The 23,765-nt window shown below is 37.2% G+C and overlaps 1 protein-coding gene across 3 annotated transcripts in view; it reads right to left on the reverse strand.

Moving 5' to 3' along the window:
* The window catches only part of INO80 (INO80 complex ATPase subunit), a 53,960-nt gene that overhangs the window by 19,297 nt on the left and 10,898 nt on the right, over positions 1-23,765 (reverse strand). For all 3 annotated transcript variants that reach the window (XM_015864248.3, XM_015864251.3, XM_085550272.1), the window contains exons 7-25: positions 22,865-23,079; positions 22,700-22,753; positions 20,979-21,182; positions 19,623-19,818; positions 19,349-19,416; positions 18,825-19,034; positions 18,215-18,295; positions 16,806-16,901; positions 14,830-14,889; positions 14,080-14,222; positions 12,975-13,059; positions 12,457-12,574; positions 11,692-11,777; positions 10,900-11,067; positions 10,363-10,496; positions 9,521-9,588; positions 8,695-8,788; positions 7,373-7,550; positions 2,474-2,614 (exon numbers count right to left, since the gene is read on the reverse strand). In XM_015864248.3, coding sequence (XP_015719734.1) covers positions 2,474-2,614; positions 7,373-7,550; positions 8,695-8,788; positions 9,521-9,588; positions 10,363-10,496; positions 10,900-11,067; positions 11,692-11,777; positions 12,457-12,574; positions 12,975-13,059; positions 14,080-14,222; positions 14,830-14,889; positions 16,806-16,901; positions 18,215-18,295; positions 18,825-19,034; positions 19,349-19,416; positions 19,623-19,818; positions 20,979-21,182; positions 22,700-22,753; positions 22,865-23,079 — 2,399 coding nt within the window. The remainder of the gene's footprint in view (positions 1-2,473; positions 2,615-7,372; positions 7,551-8,694; positions 8,789-9,520; positions 9,589-10,362; positions 10,497-10,899; positions 11,068-11,691; positions 11,778-12,456; positions 12,575-12,974; positions 13,060-14,079; positions 14,223-14,829; positions 14,890-16,805; positions 16,902-18,214; positions 18,296-18,824; positions 19,035-19,348; positions 19,417-19,622; positions 19,819-20,978; positions 21,183-22,699; positions 22,754-22,864; positions 23,080-23,765) is intronic.

Raw genomic sequence — 23,765 nt, forward strand, 5'->3', positions numbered from 1 at the left:
CCACCTGCAGTCCATGCATGGGACTGCCTTCTGAGCACAAAAGCTCTCACAATTCCAAATTCTAATTTTGTTGCTTCAGCATTGTTGTCCACTGCAAACTATGGCAGAGATTGGTATTGTTTCCCTTAAGGGACACTGTTAGCCATCACTTTTCAGTTCCTATTTCTACAGAGGATAGTTGGGAATATTTCTTCAAGCACTGGTAACGTGCAATACCTCCCCTTCAGGAAGCACTATTAGGAGATGGCACCCCCACCAATACCTCCTCCCCACTGCCCTCCCAAAATTGCTATTACATAAACACACGCTCCTGTTTCTTTTGCTCCATTAATTTCTCAAAATCCATCACAGGTCAAACAACAAGAGAAGGCTACAGTTTCTGAGAATATGTTCACTTTGCTATTCCAAGTCTTGTACACTCCTGCCAAAAGTTTCCAACAAACATAAAATTCAGCCTTTGTATTCCTAGAAACAAAATGTAATGCTTCCATTTCATCATTCTGATACACTAGCCAACTAAAACAAGTACCTTGATTCACTGGAAAAATGATCAGATAGGATCTCTCTTCATCTTTCCCTTCAAACCTGACCTTCTAAGCCTGTTTCTCACCTCACCAATATTTAGGTAGAATTCAATGCATATTTCAGAAGTAATTCAATCTTAAGCGTAAAGAGTGACAAAATATCTTTCTTAGAAATCTAAAGGAGTTTAAAGGAAAAGGGAGTAACTGCTTGTAATCAAACCAGGCTGTATGTTGTGACTGGGTGTTGATACGTTGCTTTGAAAAACTCAGTTGTATTTCTAGCCCTTGGGACTGAAGGCACAGATGAATTCAAATCAAGGAACGCACAGGTGGTAAGCAGAGACCTAACAGCCATTTTCCCTTCTCCAGATGCCAATATATAAATACACACGCAGCCACATTTTGATCAGACGGTATCAATAACATCAAAACTGATTAAAGAATATAGCATTCTATAGTCTGGTAATGGCTCTTCTGCTATTAAACTGCTTTTGGATCATCATAAACAGTATTAAACAGATATCTCAAAATTACAGGGATTTTATTAGCCTGTAACTGCTTCAAAGTAACTTGAAGCAGATGTCTACCCTCATTCTAAGCCCCACTGATGCTTACTGTTCACTTACAGTAGGACTCCTCCTCAAGAGCAGAAGGCTGATTAAGGGCAATCTTGGATATGTGATAGTGTACAGAAAAAAGAATTGGAACTGTAATATTAATTTCCTGAAGGAAAAAGAAAGGGTTTGCTGGTTGTTTCCTCCCCCCCCCCCCTTTTATTTGACTGTGAAGCAATACAAGATAAGGTGTGCTATTAATTAACGTTTGTTGATTTGGAGATATCATCCACACGACTTCATTCACCAACTTAAGTTGAGAAGAGCAAAGAACTACATGGCAGAGAAAAAATAATCCAGAGACACAACTACACTAAATTAACTACATACTGCCTACTTGGTGGAGCACAGCTTCAGCTTTCTTATCTTTAGCAGGACCAAAGATGTGCCCAGCAGCCAGATTTCTGTGGAACTTTACCTCTGTAACTCATTCAGCATGCTATAGAACTCAGCACAGTGGCATCCACTGCATGTTTATCTTACTTTCAGCTGTTTCCTCAAATCTGATGTTCATCCATGCGATTAGGAGAAACAACGTTTGGTGATTTATCTTTTAACAAGAGCATAGGTCAAAACCTCCTTTTTCACAAAAGGTCATTCTGAAGGTGGAAACTCTCTATAGATATGCTTATCTATTATGATGACAAATGGTAGATTCAAGCCCAGATTTGAATCTTAAGTATTTTGTCGAGCTTTGCCAAGATCCAGCAACACAATAGCCACGGACTTCTGCAGGTCCCCTGTGTCAGCCCAGAAATCTTCAGCTAAAGTAATTCCAAAATTCAGTTACTAGCTGATAGACAATCCCAAGCAGTACCATTTAATAATATCCACAAAATCTTGAACTTTTTACTCAGTCCACTTATACTACAATTTGGTGTTTCTTTTTTGGAGCATAAGCTGATGCAACAAGATAAACTCAGCACCCTTCTCGAAAAATGCATTACTTCTCAGCTCCCTTTGTCATGAGAATTCATCAAACAATCACTCCATTCCATTCATACTTACGCACCCATTAGATTAGATGGGAAGAATCAACCTCACAATCTTTTTCTGTTATTTTACTGCTTTTATTATTAAGAGAGAAAGTGAAATCTACGTATGTCACAATAACTGCTGTTGGGTGCATCTCACAACTTTCCTTTTCCCTTCATTAGCCACTGCAGTCACTTCCTCTATGAAAAAAGCACTATAGAATACAGTAGCAAAAGGATATCCTCACAACAATTTTTACCCAACCAAAAGAAGGCAATAGATCATCCTGTTCCTATGACACAATTCTAACAAAATTCTAACAATAGAAAATACATAATTTATAACTTCACTTGGACTTACCCGTGGACTGGCTATGCACAGGAAGGATGGCAGCTCAGTCACCTGGCAGCACCGTACACATGAGGTAGCTGATCTCCTTCGATGTATGACATGATCTGAATAGCCAGTAACTGCTTTACAGTGGCTACTGAACACCAGGTTCTAAAAACAAATTTAAAATGGAGAAGTTATTATCTTTCTAATGAAAAACTCCGTTCAAATCTTGCAATCGCGTACAAGAAAGACAGAAAAAGAACAGTCTCCAAGTATTTCTCTTGGAAAGAAGAAACTCTGTGCATCTTCTGAGGTGGTAATGTACAAGATCTCTGTGCAGTTACCACAACATTCAAATACTGGAATGCCTGGAATCAGCATAGCTCATACCCGTATTTATCTTTACACTCAGTTGGAACTAGAAACCAGTTTTGTTGTTGTTGTTTTTTTCTTTTTTGAACCCTCGGATCATAGTTTTTATAATGAAGGAATATATTCCAGCAGATCTAACTCTCAAGCCATTTTCTAGCTGCTCCTTTATTTATTCTGAAGTATGGGAATAAATGAAATCTGGCCCAGAAACAAACTTAAGACACTAAATAACACTGGACAATCTTTAGACATTCACTTTTTCCAACTTTTTCTTCCCTTCCAATGCAAAAGAGCCCTGAATGTTACCCCCAAAACTTTCAAGTGTTGGCACAATTACTGACACATGAACATACCAATGTGTAAAACCTGGAATTTGCAAGAGGATCGATGTCCTTTTGATATAGAACAATATACTGACTGCCCCTGCTGACAAGTGGGGTCCATTCAGTCAACACTCAAGTTTAAATCAAGGACAACTCTTTGAAGATGCCCAACTACACAGAAGAAGAACAGACAACACAACTAGACTTTCTTTGTGTGCATCAGTTATATTTCCTTTATTACTGTTAACGGCTGCATCAAATGATGAAATTAATTGCTTATAGACTAAGCCATTTCCACTGCTTTGTTTTTATTCCAGCTCTTCTACATTCTTACCAACCAACTGTTATACTCAATGCAATTACAACAGCAAGAACATAACATCGTTATTCTGCATACTACAGGAAACAAGCAGCAAAAAGCAAACATTAAGAGGCAAACTCCTTGCTGCCGTAAGATCACAGAACATGCCCTTATTTTGCCACAGATCGTACTGCACCAAAATTCACAACATGCTACTTTCAATCAACAGGAACTCCCAATTTTCTAAAATTTCAGTGTCTGGAACTCTGAACATCAAGCCACACTTAGGAAAGTTTATATCCAGAGTATCTCAAAAACGTTCAAGAACGTCCAATCAGCCACAGCAGTACCCTACCATGGACATTCCTGGCCCTATTTCCAGATGCTGATGCACTGATCAAGAAGCAGATGGCTAGCACACAGGTGACTCCACTAGTTAAAATCTATACACCATCACCTGATCTTTACATTGATTGGGTTAGTTCACAGTTCAAAAGAAGAAAACAAAAGAAATAGTGTAATAAGAATTACACTAAAGGAAAGAGATAAGCAAAATAAGTTGGAACCTCCTGACAAAGGAGATAAATAGCTTTACTGTACTAATTGCTCTGACCACCTACGAAATACAAACAATCCTAGCACACAGGCTGATCTTCCTGCTGCTACCAGTATTACTTGTGATCAAGCAAAAAGTTCCAACTCTTACTGAATATCTGCTCCTCTATGTAAGATGTCTGAAAAGGCTGACAGTAGACTTCCACTGACGCTCAGCAGGGCTTGACCCACATAGGATAACATGATCCTAAGCAGGCTCTTACTCAGCTGCAACTCTGTATCAGTAGTACTATCTTAAGTAGAAACTGTTTCACACGTTCATTCCCACACCGACAGAGCCCCTTCTGCTTGTTGGCAGAACTGCACATTAAGAAGTGGATCAAGATGAAAACAAACCCTTGCTCGTCCACTACATGGTTTTGTGATCCTTTCCATCACCTGGTAAAACAGACTGTGCTGAAATAGCATAGTGCACAGTGCAAGGCTGGGGATACACAGCTGTGGCCAACTTACACATCTGCATACCAAATATTCAGCTATGCAAAAAAATGAGAGAACAAATTCAACAGAAGGAAAATTACTGCAGATGGCTCATTCAGGGCTCTGAGTGCAAGGGCACGTATCAGAGCAGGCAGGATCCAGCAGCTGGGAGTAAAGAAACGAAAACAAGGGTCAGAGGAGAAGACTGGCTTCTCTTAGCAACAGCAAGCTATTAGTCAGAAGAGTTTCTTTAGGTTAAAGTTCATTTCTCCCCTGGCCCATATACAAGGTATAGCTGGTACTAGAAGTACACAGGAAGAAGTAAAGAAAGAATAAATCTTCCAACAAGGTACCCAAAATAAAATTATTATTTTTACATGCAGACAGTATTAGAAGCAGTTCTCGTACAGTGGAAACAAGCTTGCCATTGGTCACCCATGTAGAAAAGCCTGGATAAGGTTACAGAGCAGAACACAGGCATGGCTCTAAAATAGCTCCTATATCTCAGTACAGCAAAGCTAAGCACACACAGACAAGACTGTTAAACATGCATGTACGTGTCCACTGCAACCATGCAATCACAGTAAGTGCTGAAGGAGGCTTTCCTATCTAGCAGACAGGGTTGCAAATATGGGCTACGGCTACCAGCACTGTCCTAAACTCACTAAGGTTTTATACAAAGAGAACAAGGAAAGCGAAGGAGAAAAGGGTTCATCTCAACAGATCAGACTTCATATTAATTTCAATCAACATATACAAATCAATACACGTGTGGAACTGCTAAGGCAAATGAACAGACCTAACACTGCAAGGGACTCCTGTGTCCACATGAAAAAACTCATGCCAGCTTTAGACAGATGTTACTGCAATTTTAGATTGAACCATTTAAAAAGGAGGCTTTTTTGGTCTACTGACTTATTTTCATAGTTTGCCTCTTACATAGGAAATGCTGATCTGAGCAGTTAAGAAAAGCCTTTCCAGATTTATACCATTTCCTTTTTCCTCTGTTTCTCCCCCTCCCCACTCCCTACATGTTCCTATCTTGCAAAGCCCTGGATGAAGCCTCAGGGAGTTTGACTTGAAAAATTTCTCAAATTTGGGCCAAGATTTAAAAAAAGAGTGTCCTGTTAACAGAAAGAAATGCGAAGGACTGCTTGATCTTCTACACCAACTTCAGTTTTGCACATTTTTAAGAAACTCTGCACATAAGTTACGTGAAAAATTCAGGAAACGTCACTTTTTTAAACATGATTTCAAGTAGAAACTTGTCTATAATGAAGGTTAAAGACTTCTAAGGAATCCTTCATAACTGTAAGGCTAAACCTCCTTTCTCTTTACTGGGGCTATCACAAATACGCTGTATTGCACAAGCTTATGAACTTTACTCCTCAGCTGGCTGTTTTCTTTGTGAAACACAACTTATGACAGTCACAGCCCTGGGAACCCCAGAGACACCAGTAACAGCATCATGAAACAACACAAATGATTTATTTGGAGAAACAAAACCACACATCTAAGACCTGCCAGACTGTGGTACAGACGAGTCTCAAGTCTATCCACTTATTTTTCATTTCATTCTTAGTATTAAAAGCTAGATATGCATATTCCACATCTCACATCTGTAATGTAAGACCATCTTCTGTTCTATAGCAAACTATAAATTTTTTATTTCAGCATTTACTTGTGCTTGCCCAACAGACTTATAATGGCCTACAATGATACCATCTCCTACTTTCCTTTTGTTAGACTGCAACATTTTCTACAACACACAAGTTTTCCTTGGCCATACTCTAGAGAGGACAGAGCTCCAGTATAGTTTCCGAGACAGAAGCTCTACACAGACAGTATTCAAATGGCTGAATACAACTTAAAAAAAAATATTTCACAAGCAAATCCACAGTTTAGACATTTTATCAGGCTAGAACGGGAATTGCAGAATATTTAAACACCAGAACAGGCAGAGTTAATTGGCACACACACTCACTTGGCTCGATCTTTGTTTGATAACTAGAAAAACTCATTTTGTTGGCTTTGCTGTTAACGATGCAAAACATGACACCAAGCTCAAGGTTGGTTTCCTACTGCTTATGTGTCTTCAATTTCAACTTCCTCTACACGCTGTTCAATTGAATTCTGGCTATCTCCTTTCCCCTTGCAGACTCATGAAGCGAAGCAATATTCCCCAGAGATATTTGGCAAGATCTCAATGTTTCAGAAAAGATTTTTTCACTGCAAATATGACTGCCACTAGAGGAGAATTTCAGCTATATGCTAGCTGTTTTCCTGACCCTAATGCTAATCTTTTTTTGATCTTATATTCCAGTGAAACAACTTGATGGAAATTTAACTCAAGAAATCAACAAGTTTGTAAGTGACAAAACATTCACTCACATCCTAGAGTAAGGCTCAGAGAAAACAACCTTGCACTACACAGTAAAATGAACACATTTGTAATCTACTAGCCAGCAACAGAAACAAATGGTAGAATAGAAAGGCGAACATTGCTAATGGTGGACAAGTGTCCACCAGCTGCAACAATGTACTGAATTTGAGAAGAGTTGATTATACTTATTAAACAAGTAGATTACATGCAGAAAAAACTACAAAAAACTCTCAGGCTTACACACAGAATCTGCCTCTGACAAAGCTTAATTCAGCTATTCCAATAAAGTTTTTAAGACTTCTAATTCATCAAATTTATTTTTGAGTAGCAAGTTTTTAAATGTATTGCTACACAAGAAGAAGACAGTAGTCAAACCATTTTTTTGTACAGCACTCCATACTTCATCTAAGAGAGGGTACTAATAAAGCTATCTTGTTTCTAATTTTGTGTTTCCTTCTGTTTTGTAACAACAAGAGGTTCACGCCATTCTTCCCTCATGGGGATTTGCTTACCTGCAGCAAAGTGCAGCTGTGCAAGTTAGGGAAAGACAGTGGGAAATTTACATCAAGCAAGAAATCCTTGTTCTTTAGACAGTGTGAGTCCTGCTGTTTCTCTTCTTCTGGTTCCACCCAGGAACGCAAATGATGGAGCCTGTAGGAGGCTTTCAGAGACAGGAAAAGAGCTAACCATCTGAAACAAACCACAGCAGACACATTTACTCACCATTTCGTGAAACAAAAGCTTGAAAACATTTAACAATAATAATTTCATTTGACACAAATGTTTTTTAGGTTTTTGTTTTGTTTTGTTTTTTTTAAGAACTTTAGGCTGAGAGTGTTCTGACTTGAGGATTTTTACTGGTCATCTGCTAATTTTTATTTTCATTTTTCTATAAAGGCTTAAACTGAACCTTAATGATGAAATCAGAATACAACTGGAAGTACTTCATTTAAAAGGGTCAAGTTTGAGTCAGCCACTACTTCCTAAAATTGCATTCTGACTTCTCTGCAAATTATTCCATGTACGTATTGCTCATGGCAACCTGTATTTATTTATTTATATGTATTTATATAATGCAGAGTTTGTCACAAAGATCATTCAGACAGAAATTTATACTGCTACTGAAACACAGTAAAACAAATTGTCAAAAATAACTGCAGCAGTAAGAGAGTAAAACAAAGCCCTAAAGAGCACATCTTCATTTATTAATACATACTTGCTTTTTATCTGAAAATTCTTACAGTCACTACTAAATGTCACCCATAGTACTGTCACTTATGGAAAACACCATCTTAAACAGATGATTCTTTTTCCCTTCCTTTCCAAGTCAAGTCAGTTCAAAATATTAAAAATCCACCATTCTCAGCCTGTGCCAAGGAATTTAAATCTACATTAAAAACAGGACATGTGGAGAAGAGAAGATATGTACTGGATGAACAACTATCACAGTGCAAGCTTATTCCACACATGTTAAATACACGTTCAAGTGCAACTGATGAGCATTACTGCAAACATTCTTCAGAAGTCTAGATTTCATGCTTCATAATGACAACAACCCACAGTGTGATCCTAAGCAAACTCTTCCCTTGCCCTTTGATCATCTTGTATATTTGGAATGTAAAATCTTTGCAATAGAGGGTTTCTCTCACAGAGGCATAAAAAAATTACCTCACATAATGGTCTCCTGCACCTGGAGAAAACAAGTTTACTTATTCCTTAATGATAGATGACAAATATTAGGAGGCACAGTAAATGCAGGTTTACAGAGATACCTTAACATCGCCTGTATTTTTCCTACAATTATTAAGAGAGAGAAAAAAAATATTGTCCTCACCTGGCTAAATGTCCCTGATTCATGAGGTTTGCCATTTCTGCTGGCGAGACATCAATAAACCGGAGGAAAGAGAAACAGCTTTCTTCATTGATGCCTATGTCACAGAAATACTGAAGTTAGGCCAGGACATATTACAGACACCCATAGCTAAAAGAATGAATACACTTCAACTGTGGTAAACTCCATTAAAGATACACATTCTCTAATACAGCTACTCTGAGTGCATGACCAGGAGATTCTAATTTAACCTAGATCTCTCAGAAATTCTGAAAAATAAAGCTTAATTGCTGTTTCCCAATTCCAAGTTACTGTTCATTTTCCAGTCTGGGCAAGGGAAGGGTATTTACAGACAAACTTATTCTGGACCAGAAAAACATGCAATCATTAAGGACATTTATTTGACCTACAAGGAATCAGCAGGCAATTATGCATTTGTTACTGTGATCACACATCAGCCAGAGAGCTAAGTAGAACATGCACTCCTACGGACAGTCTGCCAAACATACTCCCTCTCTCACCCAAACAGTGAGTCAAACATGTTGGATGCAGATGTAGGAACTGGCAGGAGAATGTCAGTGAGTACAGGATGCAACAGGTACAGCAGAGAGCAGAGAAGACATGTTCCACTGTTAATTAATAAAGCCTTTCAGGCCCATCTAAGTGCCCTTCTCTTCAGGTAGAAAGGCTAAAAGAATTCTAACAAATTCTAATCAGATTATCTCAGAGGACAGACTGATCCGACCTTTCAGTTCTGTCCCTAAACAACATATTACACCTCACATACAAGTGTGCAACCTGGCTTGCTTCCCAGGATTATAAAACATACCCTTCCTATGGAAGAGAGACTGCTGGATGTGGTCTGGTGCAAATGGCGAAAGTAAAACCCGTAACCACCTGAAAATGAAAGCAACAAAACAAACAAAAACACTAAGAAGGTGTCAATGCATACAGCATTCAATCACACAAACAGCAAAAAAAGTAAAGTAACCAGCAATCCCATTCTTAGTAAGTATTGCTGCACTCTGGATATGTGGAATTGCATAGAATCAGCAGTGCACATGCATTATTGTCAGTCTGACACTGAGAAACACCGCTGTTTTTGAACTGCATTTTACGCAGGAGAACAGTTAGTCACATCTTCAAACATGTCTTTTTCATCTCTGTCTTGAGCATTCTCAAACTGAGCACAAAAACAGACTGCTCAGGAACTGCCAGTCAGAAAAATCAGCAAAGTGCACTCAGGCAGCTTTTACTCATCCAAGGTAAGCATTAAAAGCTGTCAGTGCACAAGTACATACTCACAACATATCATGTCACTACAAGCAGATACCGATAGCTTCCTTACACATCAAAAACTGCTGAAGGGAGAAGTTTTTTTCTGAAATTCTATTAAAGATAGTTCTATTATACATCATTAGCAACTACTTTAAATTCCTTTTACCCACTTTCTTATTCAATCAAAGGAATATCTGATGATCTGGATTCCAGTAAGAATGAAAATCAGACATAAGACGTTTAACAGCTGTATAAATGAAAGAAAATGCATTGCTTGGCAAATGCTATTTAAAGTTCACCAGGTAACAGTGTTAATTAATGTGTACAAAGCTAAAATAAGTCTAAGTCATACTACTAAATATACTAAGTTGGAGAGGAAGTGGAGTTGCTTGCCTGTCTCGTGAGTGGTTGAAGACCCTGATCTGTCCATGACGGTAGATGAACTTTGAAATTGGGTATGGCTTTAAGGAGATGTGAAATGGAGACCAAGTTTCTTGTCGCTCAAATAGCTCTGGGTGATTGCACACCTGTAAGAAAGGGAGTGTCAGACATAAAGAAGAGTTGAATTCAGGCTAGTGCAGCATTCATATCCGAACACAACTATGACTACCGATCACTCTAATATTGGCTAGAATTTCAAATCAAACACCGCATAGTATATTTTCCTATTCATTTCACGGCTACTCCCTCTCTTCCCCAAGTAAATGATGTCTTCAACAACCGATATGGAACCAGATGCAAGAAGCATTTGCCTGAAGCTCTTCTAACCCAACACAGTGCAACATTGCTCTAGAAAGACAACTGAACCACACACAAATTTGCATGTTTACAGCATAAGTTTTTTTAATATGATGTTTTCTAGAAGTTGTACTTCAGCTGTCAGCTAACAATGGAATATACTTCTTAAATTGTTACATAAAATAGCCTTACCTTCCTGAACTGCATGACTAGATTCATGAGACTACTAGTAGTGGTCTGTGCTTGCTGTGTAGTGCCCATTGAGGACTGCAAGAGGTCATCGATAGAGATTTTATTTTTCAGAGCTTGATACAACAGCTTCTGTCGACTTGTCTGCTGGCAGTACATAAGAATCTCAATCTGCAAAACAATAATAAAGTTTTAGCTTTTTCTCTCTCAGAAGTAAAGCATGACCACATCAGTACAATCAAAGCAGGGAAAACTCCTATTAAGTGATTCTTAACATTCTCAAATATATATATACATGCAGTTGTGTTCATATCTGTATTTCAGGATCCAGTCTGGAAAGCACTTAACCATCAGCTGTTTTGAAAAGCTTAGTTAACAATACAAGAGACAGACCTTTACAAGTACATGAACACAACAAAGAAAGCAAGAAAATTAAGAAGCTACTGAAAATACCACATTTGCATCTTCGTTTTGAAGAGTTCCAGTTTTGAAACTAACAAGTACTTAAAAAAAAAGCACGTCTCTTAGACCCAAAACCATGGGACATGTTGTTCACAAGTCCATCCAGCACCACTAAGAAGAAATTACAACCCAAGAGAGAAGAGCCTGATGTTGCCATTATGTATATCTTGCTTAGGATGATTGACGTTATTGGAATGAGATGCCAGAAGCAGAAGGTCTACAACCAAATTTTAGATTACAGAGGGACAAGTCAGCCTGTAAAAAGCAGATGTGATAACAGAGCTACGACAATAAGTTGAAATACTCTAATTAAGGATCAATACTTTTTCTCACCTTATCTGACAGCTCATTTTCCACATCTTTCTTGATTCTTCTCAACATGAAAGGCTTCAGGATCATGTGCAAGCGGGATAGCTGGTCTGAAACACAAGGAAATGTGAAAAAGGAACAATTACTTCACCAGAAAAGGAAACTACTACTACTACTTACTGCTCAGCCAGTTCCACTAATATGAGTTCTTGAAGGACATAGTTTGGGTTATTTAGGAACTCTAAAACCTTAACCTCTGTGACAAGATCCAACTGTGCTGTGTTCTATTCCAACAAAAATTACCTATATCATGTAGCTAGATTTTTCAACATAATTATTCCTTGAAATTTACTGTGAAACTTACTCTTTTTTTCCAGCAAATAATTTTTATACTTCTGAAGCTCAAAAGGTGTTCAGTGCCTTCTATAAATAAAAATTTATTTAGAAAGCTTGTAACATACTCTCAAGGCCTACAAAATGATAGGCTCTAAAGAAATTCACAAATAATTGAAGTATTTGTTCTCCTGCATTGGTAAGTGGGAGGATTCATCAGAAATCAAACCACCACCTCCGCCATGTGCCTTTCTATTCATTATGCATGATGCAATCAGAAACAAAAATTCTGACAAATAGTGGAAAACACAACACAGTGTCCCAATCTCACTAATGTACGCTCTGCCTTAGAAGACACTTCCCATGCACAGAATGATAGAAAGTTTATTCATTGGTAGCTGGAAAAGACAACAGATTTTCAATACACAAACCATCATAATCAAACACTGCGCTTACTTTCATCAATGGCAGATTTGTTCTCTGCATGACTTTCTATGTCCTTAGAAAACCACTCATTAAACTCTTCATGGGAATCAAACAATGTTGGCATGATAAAATGCAGCAGGGCCCACAGCTACAAAGGAAAAGAAAAAAATAGCGTATCAGCAAAAGTCATTCTGCTGCGGATAAGCTAACTAAGGATCCCACATTCTTGCAGCTCTTTATAAGCTAAGCCACTTTACCTGATCACCAGACAGGGAAACTGAAAATGAAACTCAGCCAAATTCTTCCCAACAGCAACAGCTACCAGAGCTATTTTTTATCCTGTAACCTAGGCATTACTGACTATTAGATATCTTCAGCTTTACTGTTATTCGATTATGCCCTTGCAGACCTGATACTAGGGATTTGTTTGGCAAGTGGTGTGTAAGACATGATCCCACACAAATACAACAGGTTTCTCAACTGTTCACAGACATTTAGGACACGATCTTGTGATAAAGCAAAGCCAGCTCTTGTGAGCTTATGAATACCTCAGCCATTGTGTTCTGGATTGGGGTCCCCGTCAATAACAATCTATTTCGACACTGGAACTGCAGTAGGATCTTCCAGCGAACACTGATGAATAAAATTGAGAAAAAAAAGTCATGAGAATTGTTTTTGTGGGATATAAAAAATAAGGAATTTTAAGACCAACTGCTTCTAGTGACCTTGGAGGTCATTGGGTAATAACATCATAACTACTGCCCAATTTCAAAAGGGAATTACAGAAGGAAGTAGCCTTTTACAAAATACAAAGGAATGCACATCATTTATTTTATTTATCTAAGTATGTTTTAACTCACTTTTAATACAAATGATAATAAACTCTTATCATCAGAATAATTAACTTCCCAAAAGACAGTTATTATCAATCATAATCTTGTGTGTTTTTCAGACTTTACAATACTAAGTCTATGGGACACTGTGAAAAGGGTGCTGGGCTGTATGTTACAGTCTTGGAGGGGCAGTTTAAAAAAAATGCTGGAAAGGCAGATTTCAGTCTGAGTGAGTCTCCATCCAAAGGAATCCTGAGCTTATGGAACTGAGATTTGATGTGTACAGTGACAGTATGGGGAAAAGTTATGAGAAAGCAGTTACAAAAGTAGAAATGGACACATCTCCACTCAAATCAAAAGAAAGTTTTCTGACACAGAGCATTATGACAAATATGGGGCTTTATTGCAACTTCATAGGGTTCTAACCTTCATTAGAAGGGTTGGAAGTGCCACAGGAAAAGTAATCAAAATAATGCATTTAATGGAGCAAACATAAGAAATGCACACTAAAGACTACAGTCTGTTCATGTGGCAGAATTGTATGAGTAGTCAAGACAAAGGTGAACAGCATTTAATACCATTTACTTTCACAGTTCTGTACTTTATTCATACTTCTGTTCCACAGTCACTTTTTAATTATGTTAACATGTTCGGAAGAGAAATATTGTGGATCATTCCACTGCCACAGAGTTGCAGTTATATACATACTTAAACTATGTTAAGACACTTGATGTCTTACATCTGTTTCTGTATTTGTATTTTTTATATTCCCATTACAAATTGTTAGAAAGAAAAGATGTTTTTCCAGTTCATTCATTACCTGGAGCTACTCTTGAGTGCTTGTGCTTCATCCAGCACCATATATTGCCACTTCACGCGCTGGAAATACTTCACATCCTGCACGACCAGTTGATAACTGGTAATCACCACGTGGAAAGGAGCATCCTGAGTATATAATGTCTTCTACAAACACAAAGTAAAAATCAGATGTTCACAGAATCTAAGCACACTGTGAAGAGTTCATCTGTACATGCTGTAATTTCAGACTTCTGTTTCATAATTTCCTCTCATTTATTATTTCATTTTTCCCCAGATGACTTTTCAAAGTATCTACAACAATGTTATTCAGTTAGCGGATCTGAACTTCAGCCCTTCAGTCCCTGGCCAATTTCAGATGCTTCCTAATGCACCAAACAAGAGCTAGGTGTTGAACTCTATAAAATACTGTTTACTTATGTTAAATTAGGAACAATCTGACGGGTCTGCAGGGATGCCAGCCTTGGGCACTCTGAGTAAAATTATCCAACCAGAATGAACAGTTCCTGACATTAAAACAGCCTGCTTCATTTGTAGGGCCCTAATTCCTTCAACTAACATCATACTACCCTAAACTGTGGTGTACTGTGCTGCTCTCCAATACAAGATTGGCTTTCTACCTCATGATATTAACAAAGGTTACCACATGGATGAAAACACAGCACTCCGTTACCCACACATTGCTTAGCATAATGAAGTGCAATAATGCACAAATAATCAAGATGGTCCAATCACACAGGCATGCCAAAATTACCTGACTCCAGAACTTCCTGATGACTTTTCTATCATGGGGATTTCCCCAGTAAGGTAGCACCTGGACAGTATAAAAATACAAAGGCGTTATTTTCAAATACAGATGTACTTGCTCAAGAATTTCATCCTAGGCATTCTACAAAACAACAGCTTTCTTCAAAACCAAAAGGGAATAATTTCTCTTATGCAGATAAAAAAAAAAATCAAAAAGTACTTTAAAAGTTCTTAGAAATGTAATTCCAAGAAACAATTATCATTTGTCTTATGCCTAATATAAAGACAGCGTATCTTGATCTAAAAATGCCTGGAAGCACGTTTCTAAAAATGAAAAGAGATACGTTATTAATGGAAGAAACAAGTCTTTGCACAACTAAAAAGTCTTGCTCTCCTGTTTAATGTTCCCAGTTGTTTCTCCCTAATAATACCAACTCTGTTGGATTTATACTTCAGAACTGTTTCCAGAGATGAAAGTTAACACATCTGGTCTAGACATAAAAAATAAAACAATTTTTTAATAGTCAGTAACAATACAAAAAATCTGGCCATTCATTTCTAACTGAGTTTTATGGGTCCTGTTACTCTGAAACAGAGCTCTGCACTGAACAGAAAGCAGCCAGAGTTGTTATTACTAATTGTGCACTGCCATCATCTGTCTGATGAAAGGACTACAAGCAAGACTGGAAGGCAGAAATGCTGGTTTCTGAGCTTGGGAAGCATCTCCATCCTCTAGCAGGCAAGCTCTAAGTTACTGTACACGACATGCATCATGTTGCATGAACATTCTTGTAATCACTGTGAAATAAGGATGCTATTATCCACTATTATTATGTGAAATAAGGATATATATATATATCAGATGAACAAACAAGTTAAGCCTTTTATTTTACATATTTTCCATATTCTGCCATGGACCTGAAAAAACAAACTCACTGTGATTCACCATAAGCATAAATGACTACAAGTTTCAGCATGATAAGAAGCAGGAAAAAAAGTGGTTAACAGAAATTGGTAACATTTATATTCAGTAACAATCCAAACCTTTTTATTTTTTTAAATACAATTTGTTCAAAAAAAAAGGTATTATGCAACTAACCCACAAAACAACTACGTAATAATAGAAACAGGGAAAACCAGGCCTATACTACTACTACTACTACTACTACTACTACTACTTAAAAAGATAGATCTCTTGTCTCAAGCAGCCTGGCTGCATTTTTGATGTATTTTGTGTATTCCATTTCCCAAATGGAGAAGAAGCATGAAAGATACTCGTCTATTCTATATAATCATCTGGTTGGAGCAAATTACAGAAAGAAAATAGACAGTTGGGCCAGTTGGGCTCTCATGTTTTCTACTCTGGGTTTTAAGCTAAGGTCCCTACTGTTTTGGGACCAAGTGTCTTCCCACACCTCATTAAGTAGCCAAGGCATTCAAACAATTAGCCTGGGTGTCACTGATATAATGGCTACTTACAGTTCTAAGTAGGTGGTTTTTATCTATTGGTTTTATAAATCCTTTGTAAGAATTAAACTTACTTGTGCTTACAAAACCTAATCAGGATCTCTTCATAATAAACGTTACCCTGTCAACAACTCAAACATTTAAACCATAATCTCTTTGCAGATGTAGCCACAAGCTTCAGAATCTCTGTCTACCTTTATTTCTAAAATGCTGTTACTGTTTCAGTGATAAATATTCCTTACAAACCTTCCTTCCAAACACTCAAATGTTTTTCACTGGAGTACAGGAAAGCAGTAACTGACTGATTCTTGCTTTCTCACAATTACTATATTTTTCATGCCCTAGATAAATGAATGCTCCAGAAAGACAGGACGACGAAGAAATATCAGAACCAGGCTCATCACAGAATTTGAAACTGCAAGATAATGAGGGACCCAGATGTGCCAAAGAATTCAGGAAAATAAACAGTTTGCTTCTGAGAAAATATAAAAGAACTTTCTTGCATGTGCTTATTACCTTAAATTTAGGAACAAATCTGGCAAACTCCTGGTGCCAGTTGTTAAGAGTAGATGCAGGTGAGATTATTAAAAAAGGTCCCCAGATGTTCTCTCTCTGCAATACACACATTAAAAAAAATAAACAGGCATCCATAAATTAATTGAGGGGAAGGAACATGGAAATAGTGTCATACAGTACTGTCACTGCTAAGTAACGGTTGCTACTTAAGATAGAATTATACACACTATAATAAAACTTCCTCCCAGAGCAGCATGGTGGCACAGAATTAAACAGAGCAAAGCTAATATCTAACACAGTCTTTGTTCAGTATAGCTAAGTTGTTCCCAGAACAAGCACCACTGCTTCAAACTTGCTTGTTCATTTTTTTCTTCCCAGAAAGCTGCCACCTCCACATTGTTACCAGCCTCTGTTATTTTGTGAAGGAAAAAAACACCAGGTGATACTGGAAAGCTTTGCTCCATCACATCATAACAGAATATCTCCTTGTGAAAAAAAAAAAAAGATGAATAATTAGTGTATTGGTGTAAGCTGTTCTGCGCAAGGGAGAGAAGGAAAAGTTAAAAGCCCTATAAATGCTTCCAAAAATCTCAAGTTGCAATGGGGAGACAAGCCTATCTAGTTGTTATCCCTTACATACAGATGAGCTTAAGAGCCTTTGGCTCTGCATCATTCCGATGTTGATAGTACCATCCAAAGTATATAAAAACCAACGTAAACAAACACAGACAATGGCCAGTCACTTGGTCACGAATCCAGCTGCTTCTGCTCTCACCAGCCAATACCTACCACTTAAGGCAAGTGGCTGGGTGCCACTTGTTTTTTTGTTTTGTTTTTTTTTCCCCCTTAAACCTATCTACCTCTTTCAATACATATATATTTCTGCAGGAAGAAGAAAGCTCGTGTTGCTTTTTCTCTTTTGTTTATCTGTCCTGGCACAGAAGAATCACTGCGTCTCAAAAAAAAACCCACAAAAAGACAAAAAAAATCCCACAATCAGGTACAGAAATCCATGCTAACTGCCTTAAAGTTCAGAATTGGAATTTGGGCTTTATTCTACAAGCCTCTCTGATTCATAAAGGTCAGTGAATCATTAAGTCAGCAACTTGCACTCTCACCAAACTTTTACAATTGCTGCATTTGAAATGTTGTAACTCCGAATAAGTGACAATCCTATTTTTATATAATTATACATAAAATTATATATACATATATGTATATATATATGTACACACATATCTAGTCATATACACATAGGAACTTTTAAAGGTACAACTTCAGATCAAACGGACATGCCATAGATATAATGTCTTTTAAGGCATTGAAGCTTTATAATCTAGAATTCAAATGCGAAAAGTCTGCATCTTCTATCAAGTATGCTGACCACAAAAAAACTACAATCCACTTACTTCAGCCAGATGTGCAAGGAGAGCAATACTTTGTACTGTTTTACCCAAACCCATTTCATCTGCCAGGATTCCATTGATGCCCTGCAAAAAAATCCACAAATTTATACTTCCATCTTACTACTTTTTTATCCATGCAGGACCTGAAAAATGAAGCAACCTACTTTCTTTTAGGTCCTCTACTGAGAGATATTTCACATCATCTGTACTTTCATTCATTTCTAGGCCGTGTTTTTTTTCCCCCTCAGTCTACCCACACATCACAATCACACTGCAAACTGGATATGCACAGGGGCAACACTGCCTGCAATTTACAGTCTGCCCAAAGCCTAAAATAGTATGCAATTCTGAGAAGCAGAAGTCTCCTCAGTGTATAATCTAAATGATAAGCAGTTCTGTAAATATTCACATAAGGAATCTTGAAATTTATGTTCTGTTCAAAGTCAAGGATCCTGATGGGTGATTTACATAATATTTTCATTTCTTCTAAAAATATTGCAGATGCAATATATGTGGTCTATTTTTTAAAACCTGTTAATTTTTTAAATGAGTTTCCACTAATTACTTAAATTCTCCTAGAAGTTTAAAAAATCTGCAAGATGTACTAACATACCTGCTCATATAGGTTTGCCAGCCAATTCATGCCTTTCAGTTGGTAAGCTTTCAGTTTTCCATTGAAAATAGTAGGCTGTGGAATATCTTCCCCGGCCCGGATAGATGGATTTGCTAAACTGTAGCTCTCTCCAAAGCCAGTACCAGACTTGTTAGCAGCCCGTAAAGCAGCTGCTCGACTTTCCTTTGCATCTTCATCAAATGATCTAGTCTAAACAAGAAGAGGAACAAACATGTAAGATTACGAAAACACGAAGATTGTGAACACAAAGATTATGTTTAACAAGAAACTGTATAGTAAAAGGCTTTACTCTTCACATTAAGACACATGATGTTTGCCAGAAATTAAAGGTTAACAAACCTGTCCCCAGATATTTTATCTTTATTCTACTTGTCTGAACACAGAAGGGGGCAACAAAATCAAACAAACCTACTAGACTTAGCTGCTATTAAACATTCTGGTTTTGGTACCTTTACCAATTACTCTGCTTTCTCTTTTGCTTCATGGATTCAAAAGATACATACCCGGGCCTGATGAATCTGGTAAGCATCCTCAGCATTCTTCAGAGCTTGGGCCTTGTAATAGTTACTATCTGAAAACAGCATCTCCATGTTAGAGCTTTGCATAGTCAACAACCCAAGTTAAAAAAAAAATAAAAATCAGATGAGCTTCAGTAATTACAAACGTACTTCTTATATAGAAGGAATTTTATGTCTGACATTGTAAATATGATTAATAATATAAGTAATACAGTAAATTTCAAAAGTGCATAGGAAGGACTGTGGATAAATTGCTTACCATAATCTTCCTGGGTGATGTTGACCACCACTCCCCCTCCAATATCAATCTGCCTTTGGGTAGAGCTGTCTTCCAGTTTGCGTAGGATTTCCTCCTGTATTCCATCATGCCCAATATCTCGCTTACGACTCATAAAATGGGCATATAATTCAGTTTGTGTGATCAGGAAGTTAAGTTTTCTCTGCTGCCTTTTAGCCTAAGAGAAAAACATTCACCAAGGTCACAGGTAACGAACAAACAGACAAACAAAAAAGACAGAATAAAGATTTAGTGATTAAAATATAGTTGAAGAAAAAAAAAAGTTTCAATTTAATAAAATGACAACCTATCCAGGTTATACTACGCACATTATTTTGATTAAAAAATGCCAGGACATCAGCTGCATACAAAAAACTAGCCACCACCATAAACACCTATATTAAAATAGAATACTGATAGACATGAAATATTCTTTTTAATTACATAATCATGGCAAAGAACAACATAATCTCCTAAAAGAAAGATTAAAGGTTTTTTTTACACTGAAAAACTTAAAAGATTAATTAAAAAAACAGCATAGAGGTCTACAGTAAAAGAAACAAACAGTTCAAAAAACTCACAATGTAATCATAGGAGGTAGCTCTAATGTTCTCTTATTTATTACCAAGGAGAACAGTGAAAGAATATATTAAATGTACACATCTGAGATACTGTAACTGTCTGGGCTTCTGCAAGATGTCGCAGAAACTCTGTTCATTCCAAGGTTCCAACTGAAAAACGCTACGGTAAAATTCACCTAATAATTTAAGGCACACAATGTTTGCAAATTCACCACTGAATACTGAAGGTAAGACTGTAAATCCACCAGAGAATTTTGGCAAGATTTTTTTTCTTAAATTCAACCCTGATCACTAAGAAGGTCAATGAATCGATCATTTGGCCATCACAGAAAAATTCTCAACTCTGTAGGCCCCCAACAGTCCTGCTCACATTCTCTGACAGTTCTGATGCTAGTTTACAGCAGGAAAAATAAAATATCATGTGAATGAAAAGGCGACTTGACCACTGTATTAAGAAAGATGCACAAATCATTACAAAGGCCGGCATGAACTAACATGGAATCATGTGTGCGTCAGTGAGACATGTGGTGTCCTTTATTCTATCTCAATCATTTGTAAAGAATTTAGGTAGCTCAAAGGATTCTCATGTTGGACAAATTATGTAAAGAACTTTAAATTAGCAAAGAAATACATACAATATTATTGAAACAGAATAAACAACTGAATTTAATGGCCCAGATTTAGAAATCCAAATTGTTTGGTCATTTCTGTGTTTACCCAATAAATTAATTATCAGCAACCTGTGTTTTTGCTTTACCTCTCTCATCTCCTCATCCAGCTTGCGCTGTTCCAGAGCCTCCTTCTCAGCCCGTTTACGATGTTCTTTTTCTACCTTCTCATATTTTTTCCAATAGAGAAGCATCTCCTTGGTAAGACGACGTGCCCGTGGTAGAGTTTCCTTACAGTTCTTCTGGGCCTGGAGAGCAGCTCGACGTACCTCCCTCATGCACTGATGAGCAAGCTAGGGAGAAATAAGGTTTGAATGCAGATGAAAGATGGGCAGGTTTAAAGAAAACCAGCAATGTACATCACATTCAATTTCAAACAAATCTGATCCTTCAAAAGAGAAAAACAGTGATACTTTGCTCAGCAGTTTGACTTTTGAAATGATGAGAGAGAACATAAATGTCCAAGAACTTCCTGAGATGCATACAAAAAACCAAAACCTAGGACAGCTGCAGCACAACACGGTACTTAAAATGATTGATCTGGTGGGTAGATCTATGAAAAGTACTCCAGACCAGAGTTCAAGGTCTGTCTGCAAATGTTACTCCACTACGAACATTTTTCTGTGGCACACACTCTTTACTCACTGTTTTAATAAGGCTGCTGCAATAACAATATTGGTAGCACACAATCACATTCACATTTTAATATACTGAAAAGCGGGGGAGTATCCTACAATTTTCCTACCATCACACAAAGAAGCATACTAGTGTCATTTTTCAATCCAGTTTATATAAATTAATGTCGTTGTCATAATGGTCAAAATTGCTGGGTTTGATGTTTGTTATAGTTGTTTTTTCCTCCACTGAAATTTGCACATCAATAATTCTACCATACAGAGATTGCAAATGACCAAATAAAATGAAAGCAAAGGAAAAAAGAGTGTAATTCCAATTCCTTTAAGTCTGCTGCATCACTCGCTTGCTAAAATACAGTTTGTGATATCTACAAATACAATAATCGTAGAATATTTGTCCAGACATCAAAAAGAATTCTAGTCTTTGGTAAGGATGCACACAATGAAGTAGAACCTGTTTCCTGTATTCCTTACCTAGAAATCATTGCCATTCTTACTGATGTATATTTGGAACGTAATGCTTTCTACATCATCTTGTATCTGATGATCATTAGCCATATACATAATTTTTTCATTAGGCATATAAATAAATCACACACTTGAGTGTAACACTTTAAAAATGCTTTGAAAAGCATTACCAAATGTTCCTACAATAAAGTCCTCAAGGTAGAAATACTGACACTTCTTAGAGACCACTCCAATGAGGAAATAAATTCCTTTGGCAATCACTTAATCAAAAAAACTGTTCCATTTTTACTCCCAGCTCCTATGTAAGTTTGCATAAATTAACACATTTTAATACCTCCAAGAGCCTCTTTGATTTACACACGAATGCTTAAAGCAGCAAATTCTAGCTACTGGATAGATGGGCAGTTCAAAAGTCAATGCAGTGTACTGAAGTCTTTATTGTATCAAAATCAGTAAATAAAAACAAACATAGTAAATCTTATGAAAGCCAATGAGATTTCAGGACACAAATTTATATTGCTTATTTCCTCTACTGCTTACAAAACACACCAATATGATACATCTAAAAAATGAAAAGCCTTATACAAATTACTTACATACAGATCTTTCTCCTGTACTGTCCTGCTAGAATCATCAGTAAGAAACAAAGAGAGTACAGTTTGCTGATTACATTCAATATAAGTATTGGTATCAAGCTGAACACTTACCTTTTTGCTGTTGGTAAGGAAAAGGTTGCGCGCTGATGCTTTTTGTTTGTATGCCTATAAAAGAACACATCCTACAATTACCTGATGATTAATACATGTGCAGTACCTTTTTTTATCCCGCTTTCTTGTTACCATCAATGATGTAGTGCCATCAACCAAGCTCACCTTTGGCAATTCCTTTTTAACAATGCTAAGCCACACTTTTCGCCGACGAGCATTAAGTTGTTCAATAGACATATGCTTTTTCTTGGACCCGGGTGGTGGTGTGTCATTAGAAAACTTGGCAAAAACTTTGGTCTGGTGATGGTGGTGTTCTGGAGACTCCTCTGAAGAGAGATCTTCATCCCGTCTCCTCTTTTTCTTTACTTTTTTCAACTTTCCTGCAAGATTAACCATTAAATCATTTTTCTTTTCCTATTTTGGGGACCTTCTGCATTTAGTCCAACATCTCTCCTAACTAAGCTATCCAAGGCACTTTATGTGTGGAGCCAACAAAAAAGTCAAACTCACCTCTGCCTCCAGTTCTAGAACCATACATTTATTTCTTTATGGTTTTGCAGCTAACTCCTATGGCATGTTTCCTTTCATGAGGAAGTATTCATTAGGAAATTAAATATCTGTGATCTGGTACAATGCTTCTTATCTTGTGATAAAATTTTACTTACAGACACATAAGGGACATTTAAGAGTAACAACATGAGCATTTGGTAGATGTCTCAAATCGTTGTGAAAGAGATTGACGTGTTATCATTTATTGGGAATACAGTTTTCAGAGTAAACTATCAGATGCTGTTATCAGATAATAAACATACTATTTGAGTATGCAAAAATACGGACACTACAAGATTAGTGGGAAAAATACAGCATTAAAGGAACTCACAGAAAGATTGAAAGGATACAGGGAAGCCCAAAATAACTTTCTCAAAACACAGCTCCAACATGAGTGCTTGCACTACAGAGAATTCACCTTACACTGACAGTTCACAGCCTTCTCTTTCTGCTTCCTTACAAATCTACAGATGCTGTCAGCTCAGTCAAGAAAGGAAACTGTACTTCCTGGCAAACA

Source organism: Coturnix japonica, chromosome 5, assembly GCF_054131305.1.
Source record: "Coturnix japonica strain WE chromosome 5, WE-NBRP24, whole genome shotgun sequence".
NCBI classification, from domain to species: domain Eukaryota; kingdom Metazoa; phylum Chordata; class Aves; order Galliformes; family Phasianidae; genus Coturnix; species Coturnix japonica.